Source organism: Corvus hawaiiensis, chromosome 11 (assembly GCF_020740725.1).
Source record: "Corvus hawaiiensis isolate bCorHaw1 chromosome 11, bCorHaw1.pri.cur, whole genome shotgun sequence".
Classification (NCBI taxonomy): Eukaryota; Metazoa; Chordata; class Aves; order Passeriformes; family Corvidae; genus Corvus; species Corvus hawaiiensis.
In genome coordinates, this window is record NC_063223.1 from 20,497,953 (window position 1) to 20,513,173 (window position 15,221).

At 37.0% G+C, this 15,221-nt stretch overlaps 2 protein-coding genes across 2 annotated transcripts in view; one reads left to right on the forward strand and one right to left on the reverse strand.

The window, feature by feature from the left end:
* Positions 1-15,221, reverse strand: part of LOC125331407 (centromere protein P) — a 112,675-nt gene that overhangs the window by 86,549 nt on the left and 10,905 nt on the right. The window lies entirely within an intron of this gene.
* Positions 1,541-13,230, forward strand: OGN (osteoglycin). Its single transcript, XM_048315348.1, has 7 exons — positions 1,541-1,814; positions 2,431-2,683; positions 6,792-6,876; positions 8,878-9,036; positions 9,523-9,725; positions 10,301-10,396; positions 10,705-13,230. The coding sequence occupies exons 2-7, from the start codon at positions 2,516-2,518 to the stop codon at positions 10,873-10,875; spliced, it is 882 nt and encodes a 293-aa protein (XP_048171305.1). The 5' UTR covers positions 1,541-1,814; positions 2,431-2,515; the 3' UTR covers positions 10,876-13,230.

Here is a 15,221-nt window from a genome sequence, read left to right on the forward strand (position 1 = left end):
GAATGAAGACTTCCTAAATTTTCAAAGCTTCATTTATCTAGTAGTTTTCCCTCGTTTTTTTGAAGTCGTCATATGTAAGGAAAAGACAAAGCTATTCCTAAGACATTCTATGTATGTACCTGTGAAATCCAGGATTTCAGTACTTACAAAATAAATTATCATAAGACTATAATAAATATATTTAATATTTTCAATCTTGCTTTCAGCTTCAATACTTACTACTTTTCTTCCCTTAGAATAGTTATCTTTTGATTACATTCAAGCATTGGAAACATTTGGATGCCCCAGAGACAGAGGAAATGTTAACCTGGATGTTTGGCAGAGGGGTGGCAGCTGGAAAGGGTAAATACAAAGCAGAGCCGTGTCATTACTTCCCAGACATGCATGAAGCCAGGGGGGATGGTAAGATGGTACTGACACTACAACTTAACCTCTTCCAAGCTCCTGGTGTCCTTATTATTCCAGCAGAATAGCATCCAATGGGATTTGGGGCCCAGTTTCTATTATTACTGAGCCTCTTCCCTTCACATCTCCATTATATCATCACAGCATTATCCTAGAGCAAGCTTCAAGTCCAAACTACCACACTGTTAAATTTGCATATGAAGTAAACTACAAACCTTTTTATAAAATCCAAACGAGTTCAGAAACTGGTAGTATTATAAACACAAAAATACTTTAGACAGAAACTGGCTGTAGTCACTCTGCAGATTTACTACAGACATTTGGCTGCTAAACAAGACAGCACTTAAAAGAAAACTTAACCAAAAGGTCCACAGCTTATCACCAATATTGCTCTAGGGGAAAAAAAAAAAAAAAAGGTATGACAATAAAGGAGAAATGTAAGTCTGGATATATTCCCACTAGATTTTATTGCTACATATTTTTTAAAGACTTGAGAAAGCTACTCTATAAACTTTCAAAGTTGGTCATCTGTCTCCCATTTGTGCTGACTGCCAAAAATTCATGATGAGGAAAAGGATGGGGGAGGAAGAAACGCATTACAAATCCAGAAAACTGCTGCTCATAGTTCAGATGGAAATTCTACACCTTGACAGCATTTACTGAGTTACCGATAGAACTGAAACACAGCTTTATTCAAAGCAAGTATTTATTGTGAAACCAAATTTTCAATAAAATGTCTCATAAGTCAATTAATGAGGCATTCAGACATTGATTGTCTAAAAATCTCAACACAAACACCAGAAGTCCCAAAGAATATTTTTCCAGAACTCTTCAGACTGAAAAGTTTCCATTTCATAGGTAGGTGAAACCTCTCTAAGAGTACACAACTTGCAATAAAACATTTTACTATTCACAAAATGTGACTAATACAACAGACGTATGTTTTGGCTCTACCTCTGTCTCAGAAAGCAGCTGCTTTGTCTCCAGGCTGAAGCATTTCAGAAAATGGATAACACATGCCTTATTGGAGACCTCCAGTTTGCACAATTAATTCTTGATTTAGAGAAAAAGCCCTAGCAATTATAAAGAGCAAATCACCACAAAGCAGAAAGCTGCCATTTTAACAAGGAACACCAAAAGTAGGATGAGCTACACAGGCTTAGCATTTGCCAATGTTATGCAAAGTACAACCCCCTGCTCCAGGATATTACCTCTCACCCTGGGGAGAGAATTCTGGCAAAGCATTTTTGCCCCATGGAAAGCACTCTTCAGACTGTCAAACTGAGAGAGTATTCATTTCAACAGTTTGGATCTAATTCATAACTTGAACCTAAAGTACATTGACAAAAGAGTAACTATAGATAAGGATATCTGGTTTTTCACTGAAGAGCTTGGAATCTGCTAAAAAGGTAGGTGGACTTTTTTCCTAAAGGTATATTAACCTAGAAGTTAAATAAAACTAGAGTAAAGAGGAGAAAAATGCTGTGCAAACATTTATTTTTTAAAATAGTGCATGCATATTTGCAATGTTTCAAAGATTATGTTTGCAGCCTCTTCCCCCTTTCCTGCCTGAAAAGTGCACAACCTGTGCAATAGTCTGAGGGTACTAAGTTATCCTCTCTTGTTTAGCCTCAAATATAAAGTAAAAGACAATGAGAGGCTATTCTTATAGAGCATTTAGGTTTGAAAATCCTTATTTTGACAATAAAAAATGTACTTGAACCTCATATATTTTAATTCGTTCATCTACATACATGCTAAATATTTCATATTTACAAAATCCTCTTGCTTTTAACAAAAATAAACTGGGAAACAAGCAAATGCAATTAAGATATTTTCCTTATTAGTTGGAAAATGTTTATTATTTCCCAGTTTCTTCTCATGTTAAGAACAGATTTTATAGAGTCTAATTAAAGGATATCAAGAGTTAAAAGTTGTTCCATGTTCCTTATGCGTTAGAAACCACTGCCAACAAGTCCTCTAGGCTTTAAATATTGTTTTGACGGATTGCATTTTCATTTCCAGTCCCAAAGAAAGTGTTCTCCAGAGTCCAGGCACGAGCAGATCTTCACCAGCTCACTGAAAGCTACATACACTGTTCTGGGCAAGAATGGAGACTTTGCAGGCTACTTTTTTTTTGTTTGTGTTTGTACCTTTGGTAAATCCAGCACCACCTCTACAGCAAGAATCACTCCAGTTTTATGACTATGAAACAGATGTTTCCATGGGAAGCCTGATCCAACAAGATTATGAAATGCAATCCAAGGATATAAGAAAGGTATTTTACTTATATTTTCGTTTTAATATTTTTAACTGCTGAGCATTATATGAAAAAGGGGTTATGTGCATGTATGTGAGTTTTATGGAAAAGTCTTAAAATAACAGGAAAACATACAATGAGTTCAGACATAGGGAAAGCCACTCAAACTAAAACCACAAAAATATTACCCTTGCTACAGTGAGTAAGCCACAGAAGGCAGGCTTGCACAAATAAGGCTAAAGCATCATTTTAACTCTGCTGTACTTACGTGCCTACAACTGTAAGAGTTTTGAGAATAGGGTATTATATTCATTACTAGCTCAACAGTTTGAACAATATTGTATTAACTCAGTAAGTTTGCTTAAAAACAAAGAAGGTGATTTTGTTGTTTTTTGGTTTTTTTTTTTTAGTATCAAAGTAATAACTGGAACCCCTCTTTTTATTGAGCATAACCTGCCAGTATAAACGACAGTTTCTCTTTCGACTTGCCAAACTATCAAGTTTCTCACCTCAGTTTCTCAGGGGTGGGTGGTTTGGGTTTTTTTACAGCTCAACAGTTCAGCAGTCCCAAACTTCAATAGAATGTCCAGGGCTGCAGGAGTCACCTACACTATTAACACTTTGAGGGTCTTAATAAAGAAAATATCCCTTACGTCTCAGTGAGCTCACCAGCATCTCCAAACAAAATGTTTTTGTTGGGTGCTCCACATTCCTGCCTCTGAATTTCAATACAAAAGCAGAAGAGACAAAGCCAGGGGAGAATTAAGTGAAGTGCCACAGCCTCAGCTGCCAGGGACAGTTACAAACCTCACACCTCCATTCAGACCTAACCAGTACACATCAAGAGAAGGAGATACAACACTGATCAGGGAGAAAAACCAGCAGTGATTGTCCCAAGAGTAGTTGCCAAGGAAAATACCACAGATCCAAACCAAGTGGTAACAGCCCAGTATGAAAAACTCAAGGAGGTTTTCATTAATATTAACTTTACTTGTTACAATAACAGTCTGTTAAGCAAGAAAAATAAAACAGCAAAAGATAGAAGTAAAAATTTGCAGCCCAAATATAGAAAAATCACTTTTGCATACCTTTTTAATATTTTCCCAATTCTCCTATAAAATTACAGCTTTCCACTGCACGACTAAAACAAACAGCTACATATTTATATCAAAAAAATGTCTAAGGTATTTTTAAATCTGACATCTGCCACAGTGAGGAAGTAACGTGTTCATAAACCCATGAGAAAGGCACTATATAAATGACTTGTAACTAATCAGTGACTATCTACTCAGAAACAAGTTTTTAAAAAATACTAAACCTGTTAACTTTAACCAGCTAGGCACAGCATCAGATGACACCCATTAATAAATTGTTTGCAGTAGATTGCTGCTGTTTCAGTAAAGGAACAACAAGGAGTATACCTACATGGAAATGTGCCAACAGATGTGCCACAGACAAATTAAAGTCCTCCTGGCAGTGCTATAAGCTGGAGGTCTTCCGAAGGCCAACAGTTCTGCTTAGGATAATTCTAGGAATGTAGTCAGTCATTATTTCCATCAGGTCAGTTCTCCATTGACATGTTTTCATTGCAAAATAATAAATGAGTTCCTTATGTGCAACAACTACGTCGCCACAAGTGCCAGTGCTCCCAGCTGAAATCATGGGGTGCACAAACAGATCTTCTATTCATTTATTGCAAATTTTACTCCCCGAATATTCCAAGCGTTAACTGGAACTGAAATGCTTGCCAAACGTTTCCTCAAGCATGCCCAGTCAGAAATCTATCTTGCATACAAATTTAACTCCTTACTGTATGCTTGAACCCACGGTTAGAAAAAAAGACTTTTACTAAAACCATCAGAAGAAATGTATTACTATGATTAATTGAAACCACAGCCTTGAATAAAATTTGAGCAATTTAAAACACAAAATCTTAATTTCCACAAGAGAACAGAACCACCCAATTAGATGCTATCTCATATCTGGACTAACTAATTTCATTGAATATAAACTACCAGCTTTACAGACCTTTGTGTTGTAAGATGAACAAAATATTTTGAAGAAATTTGAAGATGGTTAAAGTATTTAGATATGAAGTGTTAATGTGGCTTTGTATGGGTAATTCTGTCTGGGCAGTGAAGTGCAAGAGGCAAGTGGAAATTAAGTACGTGAGTAGGCCAGTACTCCTTCAGTGCATTCCTTACATATGCAAGTCACGAACTTGTGGTTATAATCCAATCAATCTTCTCCACTGATGCTCCATGGTTAGGGATTTGCTGATTAGCAATTTTTTTTTTTAAATTTTAGGGATTTTATGGTATTCTGCAAATTACCAGATTCAATTTTTTGTGACATTTCCCACTGGCAGAGATTAGTGATACATTGCATTCTGCTAAGAAGTCCCACGCAGACTCTTTGATGGCTCAAGTAGGAGACTGTGCTAGAAATCTTCACCTGGGACAGATAAGCTGTGTCAGCAAATGTTGTTAAATGTCCCTCAGGAGCCAAACCAGCTGCAGCCATACAAGTGCAGTTGTTCTATTACCAGTCCATGCACTCAGAAGCCTCTACTGGCACACATTCCTCGAGGTCCACGTCTTCATGTGCCTAACCAACCTATCTATGTGAGCTAAATCCTTCTGCAGAAAGCTTCTGTGAGATTTGCTGTTCGCTGGAGTGTGGCTGTTGAGCTGACACCCCCAGCTTCCCTCCATTCAGCACAGCCAAACTGCTGCCAGCATCCTGAGAACCCAAAACTTCACTAGGGCAAACCAACCTAGCCCAAACAAGAGCCAGAGCCTGGAGAGACAGACGCAGGAAAGAGCCAAGGGATGGATGATTCACAGGCTAAAAAGGGGTCAAAATGACAGAAGCTGGCCAAGATATTTGTTTCTCAGGCTTTATGTCAAGCCTGAGGGCTTTGTTTTGCAGAATACAAAAATTCCCACAGTAAAGTATGCGTAAGCAACTAAATACCAAATAAAACACAGTATCAGAAATAGCTTGAAAGCTCTAACTTGCACACTGCACTTGCAGGTGAACTACCTGTGTCCCTGAAGGAGGGGAGAGCTGGGGGATTAAAAAAAAACGAAATGGGGTTCATTTGTCAGCACTCCCACTGTGCAAGCAGCTCTCCAACAGAGCACTTTGCTCCTGCCAGGGCCTGATCCTTAACCATGTTTAAAGCAAAACATCTTCCACATCTCATAATGTTCTTCCCTGCATGTGTTTCCAATAGCCACGCACACCAAAAACATATTGTCTTGTTCTGTCCTACAAATATTCCCCATCAAAAAAAAAAAAAACAAAAACCAAAAAAACCCCAACCAAATGAATGATGTAATCCAAAACCAACCTGAAATCCCTTAACTTTAATACATGCAAATCACTGTATAAGCCACTGGATCTATACTGTAAATACAGGAATTCTGTAAATTAAATAGGTAATTCTCTAAAATTCCCCCAGCATCCAGTGAAAACCTGACTACTGTTCGTCACATCACAAGAGGCCCTTTCTGTTAGCAGCCCACACCTTAAAACAGACTTACATGCAGTTCATGAGAACAAATTACTCAATTTCAGCCAATACCTGCAAGGAATGCGTTTATAAACTAAGCTGTCCTGCAATTGAAAAGATGCAATGACTATCTCCAGGAGGAATTCTGAAGGGCTTTAAATGCAAGGGTATCTCAGCCATTTTACTGAGATTATTTGAGTAAAACAACAACAAAATACAACTTATACTCACAGGAATCCTACTGAATTTTGCCTGATATGCAAAATCTTGATCTTCAAAACTCTACTGTTTGTGAACACCTGCCACTTATATATTCCTTCCCACCATGTAGACTATATTTTCTATTTTGTGTCTACTGTCCTTTCCTAAAGAACTCGAGTTTTCTAAAGAGCACTAGCAGCATCTTCCCTTCTTGCCTTTCAAAGTGACTAGTTCATGTGTAAAAGGGATAAAACACCACGTAAGTCATCCAACCTGTAAGAGCATTTTAAAAATTAAGCGCCATAAGGACATATGTTATAGGAAGCTCACTTTTAAAAGATGTTATTTCAGATCCTTGTAATGTTGTTGCAATTTGTGTTTTAAAATAACATTTGCTCTCTCACAAAGGATGGAAAAAACGTTTCTCTTGACACTTCCCTAATACTGCAAAGTGATGACAGCCAACTCGACGTCCCACCAACAAAGGACACAAGTAAGTTAACCGATATGAATATTGTCATGCCTAAAATATCCAAAAGAATATATTTTCATATGCAAATCTAATGTGCAAAGGATGGCGAAGGCTATAGAATTAATCTTTTCATTTATGAATGTCTTTTATATCTCCTATGGAAAACCTTCTAACTTCTGATGGAGCAGGCTGAAAAATTTAAAGGATCCTCAGGTAAACTCTGAATACACAAAGCACAGCTTGTAAGAATCTCCACAGACTTACCCAGTCATATTTGCCATTGAGATGTACCCAAGTTAAATAAGTTAGGCAGGGCAAGTAAGAAAAACAAAACACACCCCCCAGTAAGTTCCACAGTTCAACCAAGTGATGATGAAATATGATGTGTTTGAAGTAATTCAATAGATTTATTTGAAGAATTGGCTATTCTCAAAGTTTACAGCTAATTATCAGCAAGGTCAATATTTAAAATACATCAGGAACATTCTTCACCTGCCAAAGTTTCCTACAGGCTCTGGGTACATTATCCAGGTTTCTCCTAACAAGCCCCAGTGCTCTCTACACATGAAAAGGACAAAGTTTCTCTGCCAAACAGAGCAGTGAGAAAAAGACACACTTATTTTGTGTCTGTGATCTAAACTTCCAAAAATAACTGATGATTCAGCAAGAGCAGTGGACTGTCAATCTACACCAAAGTGCTAATTCAAGGTTAATTACTGCCAAACAGCACCTGTCAACAAGCCCCCATCAAAACCTGAGCAAGTCTCCAAGAACATCACAGCTTCTAGACAGACAAGCATAAACACTATTGCCTTTTTAACAGTGTTTGACAAACATTTTCCATTTCCTACACAAACATATGAAAAACAACCAAATGGGGCAGAACTCTGAAACCTAAAAATGATGATATTCACAAAGCTAAACCTCAAAATCTTCATTCTGTTCTCTGCAGTGCCCCTAAGAAAAAGAATTACTGTTACATGTACTGGGTTGGCTTCCCAGTATTGAGCAGCTGCTTCTGTACCTCCTCACTGGTTGTAGAAGATCCTGTTTCACTATGTAGTGACAACTACCCCATGGAATGACCCTGCTGTCTGCACTGCAGACACGCCAGGGTGGAAGCTAACCGAAACTCTCAAAATACAGAAAACACAGCACAAGACACAGCGAAACTGGAATCAAAGCCACATTCATTATATGTGTTTGAATATGGCTGGCATAAAAGATTTGGGCAAAGCAGACGTTACTGATACTTTACTACTGTCCATGACAAACAGGATAAGGCACAATGGTCTCAAACTACATTACAAAAAGTTTCTCTCTCTACTTAAAACAACAGGTGTAAAAATCTCAGTATAAAACTGATAGATATTGTCCACAGGGCTCTGAGCAACCTGATCTACTGGAAGGTGTCCTTGTCTGTGGCAGGGGGTCAGAACGAGATGATCTTCAATGTCCCTTCCAACCTAAAGCATTCTACGATTCTATAAATACACACACACATATATATAAAATATATAAACATAATTGCTGGAGTTTTTAATCAAAAGATTTAAACAAAATAGTAGCTAGGAATAACACAGAATAACGTGTGACCTGCCAGAAGTGCTCCAATGCAATTATAGTACCAAACGTGTGCACTGCCAAGTGTTTCTCCTTGTGGGTTTCTGTTCTCTAAAGAATGATTCCAAATGTGATATTTAACATGGTCACAGACTTGCAGTTATCATATTCACCATACTCTTAGCCAACTAAAGATGTAAACTGAATTCAAAAGTTGATTAATAGCATTTCACATGCTCAGGTAAGAACAGAGATTACACACAGGGAATAAAAAGAATAAAAAAACCACAAACACTTGAGAACATTAAATCCTTCCAGAACCTGATGCAAACAGAATTTTTTTAAAACCTAACAATGGGAAATCTTAAAAGATACTAGAAAAAACCCTCTATTTGGAATAACCAAGCTTAAGTGAGTTGAGTAAGCTGTGAGTGTGTGCTCAACCCCCCTTGCTGGCAGACCTGCCCACGTGTTTGCTGTGCGTGTGCCTGAGCGGCTCCGTGTACTGCGAGGAGATCGACATCGAGGCCGTGCCCCCCCTGCCCAAGGAAACCGCTTATCTTTACGCTCGCTTCAACAAGATCAAAAGGATTGCAGCCTCAGACTTCGCCGACATTAGTAAGTGACACCCCCACTTCCATTTCTGTTTGAGAACAGGAACTGGAAAGGCAAAATGGCAGCACATTTTGGACCCTGTAAACATCTTAACACTCCCAAACAATCAAGGAAAGAGCAGATTACTAAAAATGAAATTGAACTCTGCATCCCAGCCAGTCTTAAATGACCAGGCATTATTTTTCCTTCAAATGCTCCAGGGACAGATCTCTCAGCTATCTCACTCTACAGCATGACAAATTCTATGAGTATCTGAAATCATGTCATCTGTAAGACAAAAAGAAGGATCCAGAGTATTTCCCTTCCCCCCCCCCCCCCCCCCCAATTTAAGACCAGGCAAAATCCAAATGTCAATCTTACATATTTTAACAGTATTTGCATTTGTACATCACAATTTGGATATAACATTTAGCATATACAGCCATACACATTTCATGTGCCATGGAATTATAAAGTCAATACTTAGATTTTAATTTCTTTTGTGTAAAGCTACCTTGAGAAGAATCGATTTTAGTGGAAATAGGATAGAAGAAATAGAAGATGGAGCCTTTTCAAAGCTTCTGCTGTTGGAAGAACTTTCTCTTGCTGAAAATCGACTTGTAAAACTTCCTGTTCTACCTCCCAAACTAACAACATTTAATGCAAACCAAAACAGAATCAAGAGCAGAGGAATCAAAGCAAATGCTTTCAAGGTAAGGAAAAACCTAATAATTTCAGTAGCCAAAGTAAACAAAATTACTAACCAGACTATTCAGTCTGCCACCAAATTGTTTTTCTGTCTTTTTTGTAACCTAAGAAACAAACTATGATGATGCAGCTTTCCAGCTTTTCCTTTGCTTTTAAGGCACTCTGGAATATCAGTCATTTGTGCACTCACTCTCTCATGTCCTTCATGTAGAAAAGAATTTTCTATCAAATACCTCACCTACATCCTTCCTCTCCTACATGTGAAGAAAAAATATTCAAAAACTGATGGCTCAAGCGCAGTTTTGAGGACCACAGAAATACAAATATATGCCTATAGCACTTTATAGTGGTCTCAAGTTTTATGACCAACATGCTGACACTGAAATTTCCCAAACATAGAAGGTCTGTTCTATCAATTTCTTGATGTAACAGAATTCAACATCCACAGCCAAAGAATGGGTTTTCTTACATCAGTTTACAGGCTACATGATCAGAAAAAATTACTGATATCTTGTAACAGGCATGAGTTACTTAAGCTCAAGTAATACCAGCATTAGTAACCTCTCTTTCTGTTTAACAGAAGCTCACAAATTTGGCCTACCTCTACTTAGGACACAACGCACTGGAATCTGTTCCCCTGAACTTACCGGAGAGTCTGCGCATTCTTCACCTTCAGGTATTCCCAAAGGATTCCCTTAACATCCTCTTAGGAAAAGCCTCAGTAGTTACACACTTCCAATCAAACTTGTTCTGTTCTAAAACAGTTCCCACTACAGTTTTCCAATGCACCTCTGAATAAAACAATTTACCTCTAATGTGTATGGCCACAACCACCCAGAAGTTGCTAATTCCCACGCAAGGATTTATTATTGCTTTCTGTACATCAGGCATAGGAAACGGCACAATGAAGCTCTAATCTTTTATCAACAATGCACTGAACATATGCATGTACACATTTCTTTATCAAAACATTTTGGTTTGCAGTACAACAACATCACCACCATCACGGATGACACGTTCTGCAAGTCCAACAACACGCGCTACATCCGCACCCGGATGGATGAGATAAGGATGGAGGGCAATCCCATCGTCCTGGCAAAGCACGTCAATGCCTTCTCCTGCCTGAGGATGCTGCCCGTGGGGACCTACTACTAGCACTGCTCGTGTCATTCCACATGCCAAAGCCAGGCATAGTAACGAGGATCACTTCCTCTGTTTACAAGTTCATATCCTCTCCTTACTAATGCTCTTTTCCCCGCATACCCAGGACCTTCTGCTATGTTGAAACATTCTCCTCTGAAATAACCATTTCAAACCAGTCACTTTAGTAGTTACAGCATCCCTCATGCTTTCAGAATCTTTTCTGTTAATGAAAGTGTAAAAATATATATATATGCACACACATCATCTCATTTTTTATTTCACCACACACTCTTTAGGTAAAATCACACAAAAGTGCTTGTTCTCATTCTTTACCAGCACTCAGAACAATCACCACGTTTTACTTTCAGATAAATGCAAGATATTCTTTGAGCAAGCCAAAGAGGAAAAATACTTCTGAATTCCAGTTCCACTCTTTTAATCTGAAATGCAATCTTTTCAGTTGACCTTCAAAGGTGTATTGGATGAAGATGCATATGGGAGAAAGTTATGTTTAGAAACAGAACTTCTCAAAGCTTAAATTCATTAACGTTCCCTTTAAAACTTGATTTGTGGTAAATGAGAGTAACTCCTATTCAGGTTTAGTACACCAAGCAACATAGCAACTGGAACTTTCCAACGATGTTTTAGATTTCCTTCTACTATTTTGCTTTGAAAAATCACATGTGTTTTATTTTTACACAAGGTATTTTTAAGTGAAATACATCTGTTTTGCTGAGCTGTTCTCACAAGAGCTGTTTTTGCAAGACCAGCTTCCCATTTTAAAACAACAATCTAAGTACAGCATAAGAGACTCAAATATCTTAGTTATTAACTAATGATGTAGACCAGCCCTTGGTTCCACAGCTTCTCTTGACAGGAAATGTGACAATATAGTTAAGAGCAAAGCTGAATTCATGTGTTTACCTGTAAATAAGTATGATTTCATCTAGATTTCAGTGCAAAGAAACAGAATTACCCTTGTACAACAATACTTCTGATCATTAGGGGAAAACCAAATCAAATTTTTAAATTAAAAAGAAAAGTTGATTCTATCATTAATCTGAAATCAGAATTAACGTCAAGCATTTCACTCAACTACTTTAACCTGTACAGCATATTAAAAACACAAATTGACATGTGCAGGCCTTGACAGTCAGTTCATCTAAAACAGGACATCATTGATAAAGAGCACAATGTTTTTAATTCCACAATTACACACTTCTGACATCCACTTTCTCCCCTCAAATACCTACCACAGGTGTAAAGCCTCCAGACAAATGAATGCCAAAGGTGTGCTAGTTACTATTACCACATCAACTTTGTACTAATTTTGAAGCTAGTATAGATTCCTAATTTGTAGAAATAGTTAAGCATCAAATGCATGATGATGTATCACTACATCTAGAATACTGATTTTACAAGATATTTTGTATTAATTTTATTTATCTTATTTAGCTAAGCCTCGATTTGTTAGTGCTTGTGCTATGGGGAATTGATGCCCACTTAATTCTGAACATGTATTTTTGCCCTGAACCTATTACCCAAGAAAACCAGCAATCCCCAATATTTTCCATTTTAAGTTATTTGGTGAAACAAGAAGGAAATTCCATTGTCTTAACTGAGAACAAAACAAAGTCTGGCAGCAATACTTGGTTCTCATTTTTCCACACAAGTCATAAGACTCTGATGTTCCCAGGTTTTTAGCAAAACATAAAAAGCAACTTCAAAGCATGTAAAAATACATTCCAATGTCAAGCCAAATTTCTATTAGGAAAAAAATTAAAACCATCAATTCTCTCATGCCTCTTGTGATAAATGCCTATGATAGAAAAAACACAGCCATAAGTGTAATAATGTTACATAAGCAGCAGCCTGTGATCTTATCACAAATCATTGCTACTAAAACAAGCTCTTTCCAGTATTAACAGGATCAGTAAATATCACCAAAAATGTGTATACACAAATATACGCACATTTTTGTAATATATACACATGTAAACATTCTAAGACCCACCTACTACCACACAATTAATTTTACATGAAAATGTTGTATATATTTTTGAAACTAATTATCATCAGTAATGCTAATTAACACTCTTAATACTTTGTGAGCAAACCAAAGTAGACAAGTGGTACCTTCTGAATGCTTCATGCAGGCACCAAGTTATCTGATGTGTTTTATTTACTTTCCCCATTCACAGCAAGTTAATCAAAACATGAAGTGAGAAAGGCTTCAGGAGGGAGGATTTCCACCTCCTATTTCTGTGACCAGTACTAATATCAAGCTGAATGTAAACCATTCTATTTTTTTCCTATCACTCATTTCTGTTCTGTATTTCCAATAAAACTTGAATTTTTGTTCTTGTTTATCAGTATCAGCTTCAACAACCTGCTCTTCCAGCCTTGCCAACGTGTTTCAGTTGTTCAGCCTCACAGCAGACTAAGGTTAGAAGATTATTTGCAGACGTAGATCCATTTTACAGACATATTTATTGTGACACTAGCAAGACCTGCCATACAGAATACTTGGGGAACACTCCATTTGCTCCTTCAAAACCTATTTTGAATTGATCTTGAATTCTCATTAATCTTTAAGATGTTCAGTATTACTTGAAGTACTCATTCACTTCTACATTATTCTTTTCTTCTCAAGTACCAAAACAGGAAAGAAAAAATAACCTACCCTTGGTGTTTTTATACTACACTCTGAGGAAAGTATCAGAAACTATTTTATTTCTACACTGAAGCCTTGGCAATTTTCTTTTAAATAACAGATGAATAGAAAAGCTATAAACTCAAGACTTCACCACAAATAGTCTTCTCTCCAAAACAGGGTAGAGTTATCTGCCTATATACTTGTAGTCTAGAGGTAGGGGGGAAAAATAAATATAAAGCTTACAGACTCCTTTACAATGTTGTGTAATATTAACAGGATAGACTCTGGAGTTGTTTTTATGCATATATTAACAACATACGTCTAATTGCTTTCACACAAATTACTAACTATTAAATTACAAATACACATTCTCCTTGGCAATCTAGTTATTTGAATTGTCAGATTTGATCTTTGAACCCTTTTATCAATTCTCTTACCTGAAAATGTCTTCCATTTCTAAGTGAAATGATTAGTAATGCTAGCAGAAATAAGAAGGCCTAAAATACTCTTCATAAGCACAGAATCAGTCATATTTGGTAAATATTCTCCCAAATTGGTTTGCCTTTCAACTTCATCCTACTCTTTGTCCATGGAAATAAAAATACCTTTAGAAAGAACATTTGTAATACTGACAAATTTGTAATATGTCTTCAGTGAATTATCTTCACACATCTTTTTAGCAATCAGTAGATAATTTCATTGCTTCTACCCAACATCTGAACAAATACTTTTAAAAACTGCTTATATAACAACAACTTAAAAATTGTCTCCAAACCTATCTCCTTTGTATTTTTTTCTTCTTTTGTTATATCTTAAAATGAGAAATATTTACAACAGTTCACCAAATCACTGTCCCAGAAACCACAGTCACTGCCATGTGGAGAACATCAAGTGAAGCTGGGAAAAAAAACAATCACAAAGCCGTAAAGCTCTTGGTGCTCTACCTTTTCTATGGAGGGATTAAAGAAAAGCCCTTATACAAAAGCCAGCAGGATTAGGCAATGCCAGTTCATTGCTCAGCTAAGAACTGGATTATTTTTTTAACATTATCAGAAAATAGAACACTTTCTTTCTACTTTGGTTGATTGGACAATAGAAATTGAATCATCTGGCACAGAACCCAAAGGCCTAAAAGATCAAGAAATAGGAAACAATGCAGTTCCCACTTGATATTACAGCTGAAAAGTAAAGATGGTGTCGAGTTTAATGCAATAAATTCCTGAGGTAAATAAAACTCAGTTAAGAAACCACAAATGATTAACCAGCTAAACATCCTCCTCTAACATAACGCATCATGTAAGATGTTTTGTGTCTGTAAGACTGTAGTATTTTTACTCCAAGGATTAGTTGTTTATCTTAAAACCAGCACACAGCCAAAACAAACAAGCCAAATACCGATAATTTAAAACTAAGTTCAAATACTACAGTTCCAGTTAGGAGGGAGGAACAGTTTATTTCCCATACAAGAAAAACACTCCAGATCTGCAAGTGCTGTCGCCCAAACACATGCTGACACATCTTCAAGAGAAACAGATCTAATCCTTCAAAACCAACATTTACATGCCAAAGACTACAAGTGTTATTTTCTTTTAATTTCTTCTTTTTCCCTTTTTTTTCTAAAATCAAAATAAAATATAATACCAAAGCAAACTGTCTTACTCCCTTTGCAGAAAGGCACAGATTTATCTTCCTCCACCCATGA

Coding starts and splice junctions, on each gene's coding strand:
- OGN (XM_048315348.1), top strand. CDS start 2,516: ATGGAGACTTTGCAGGCTACTTTTTTTTTGTTTGTGTTTGTACCTTTG. Junction 6,877..8,877: donor CCCACCAACAAAGGACACAA/GTAAGTTAACCG, acceptor CCTTGCTGGCAG/ACCTGCCCACGTGTTTGCTG. Junction 9,037..9,522: donor CTCAGACTTCGCCGACATTA/GTAAGTGACACC, acceptor TTTTGTGTAAAG/CTACCTTGAGAAGAATCGAT.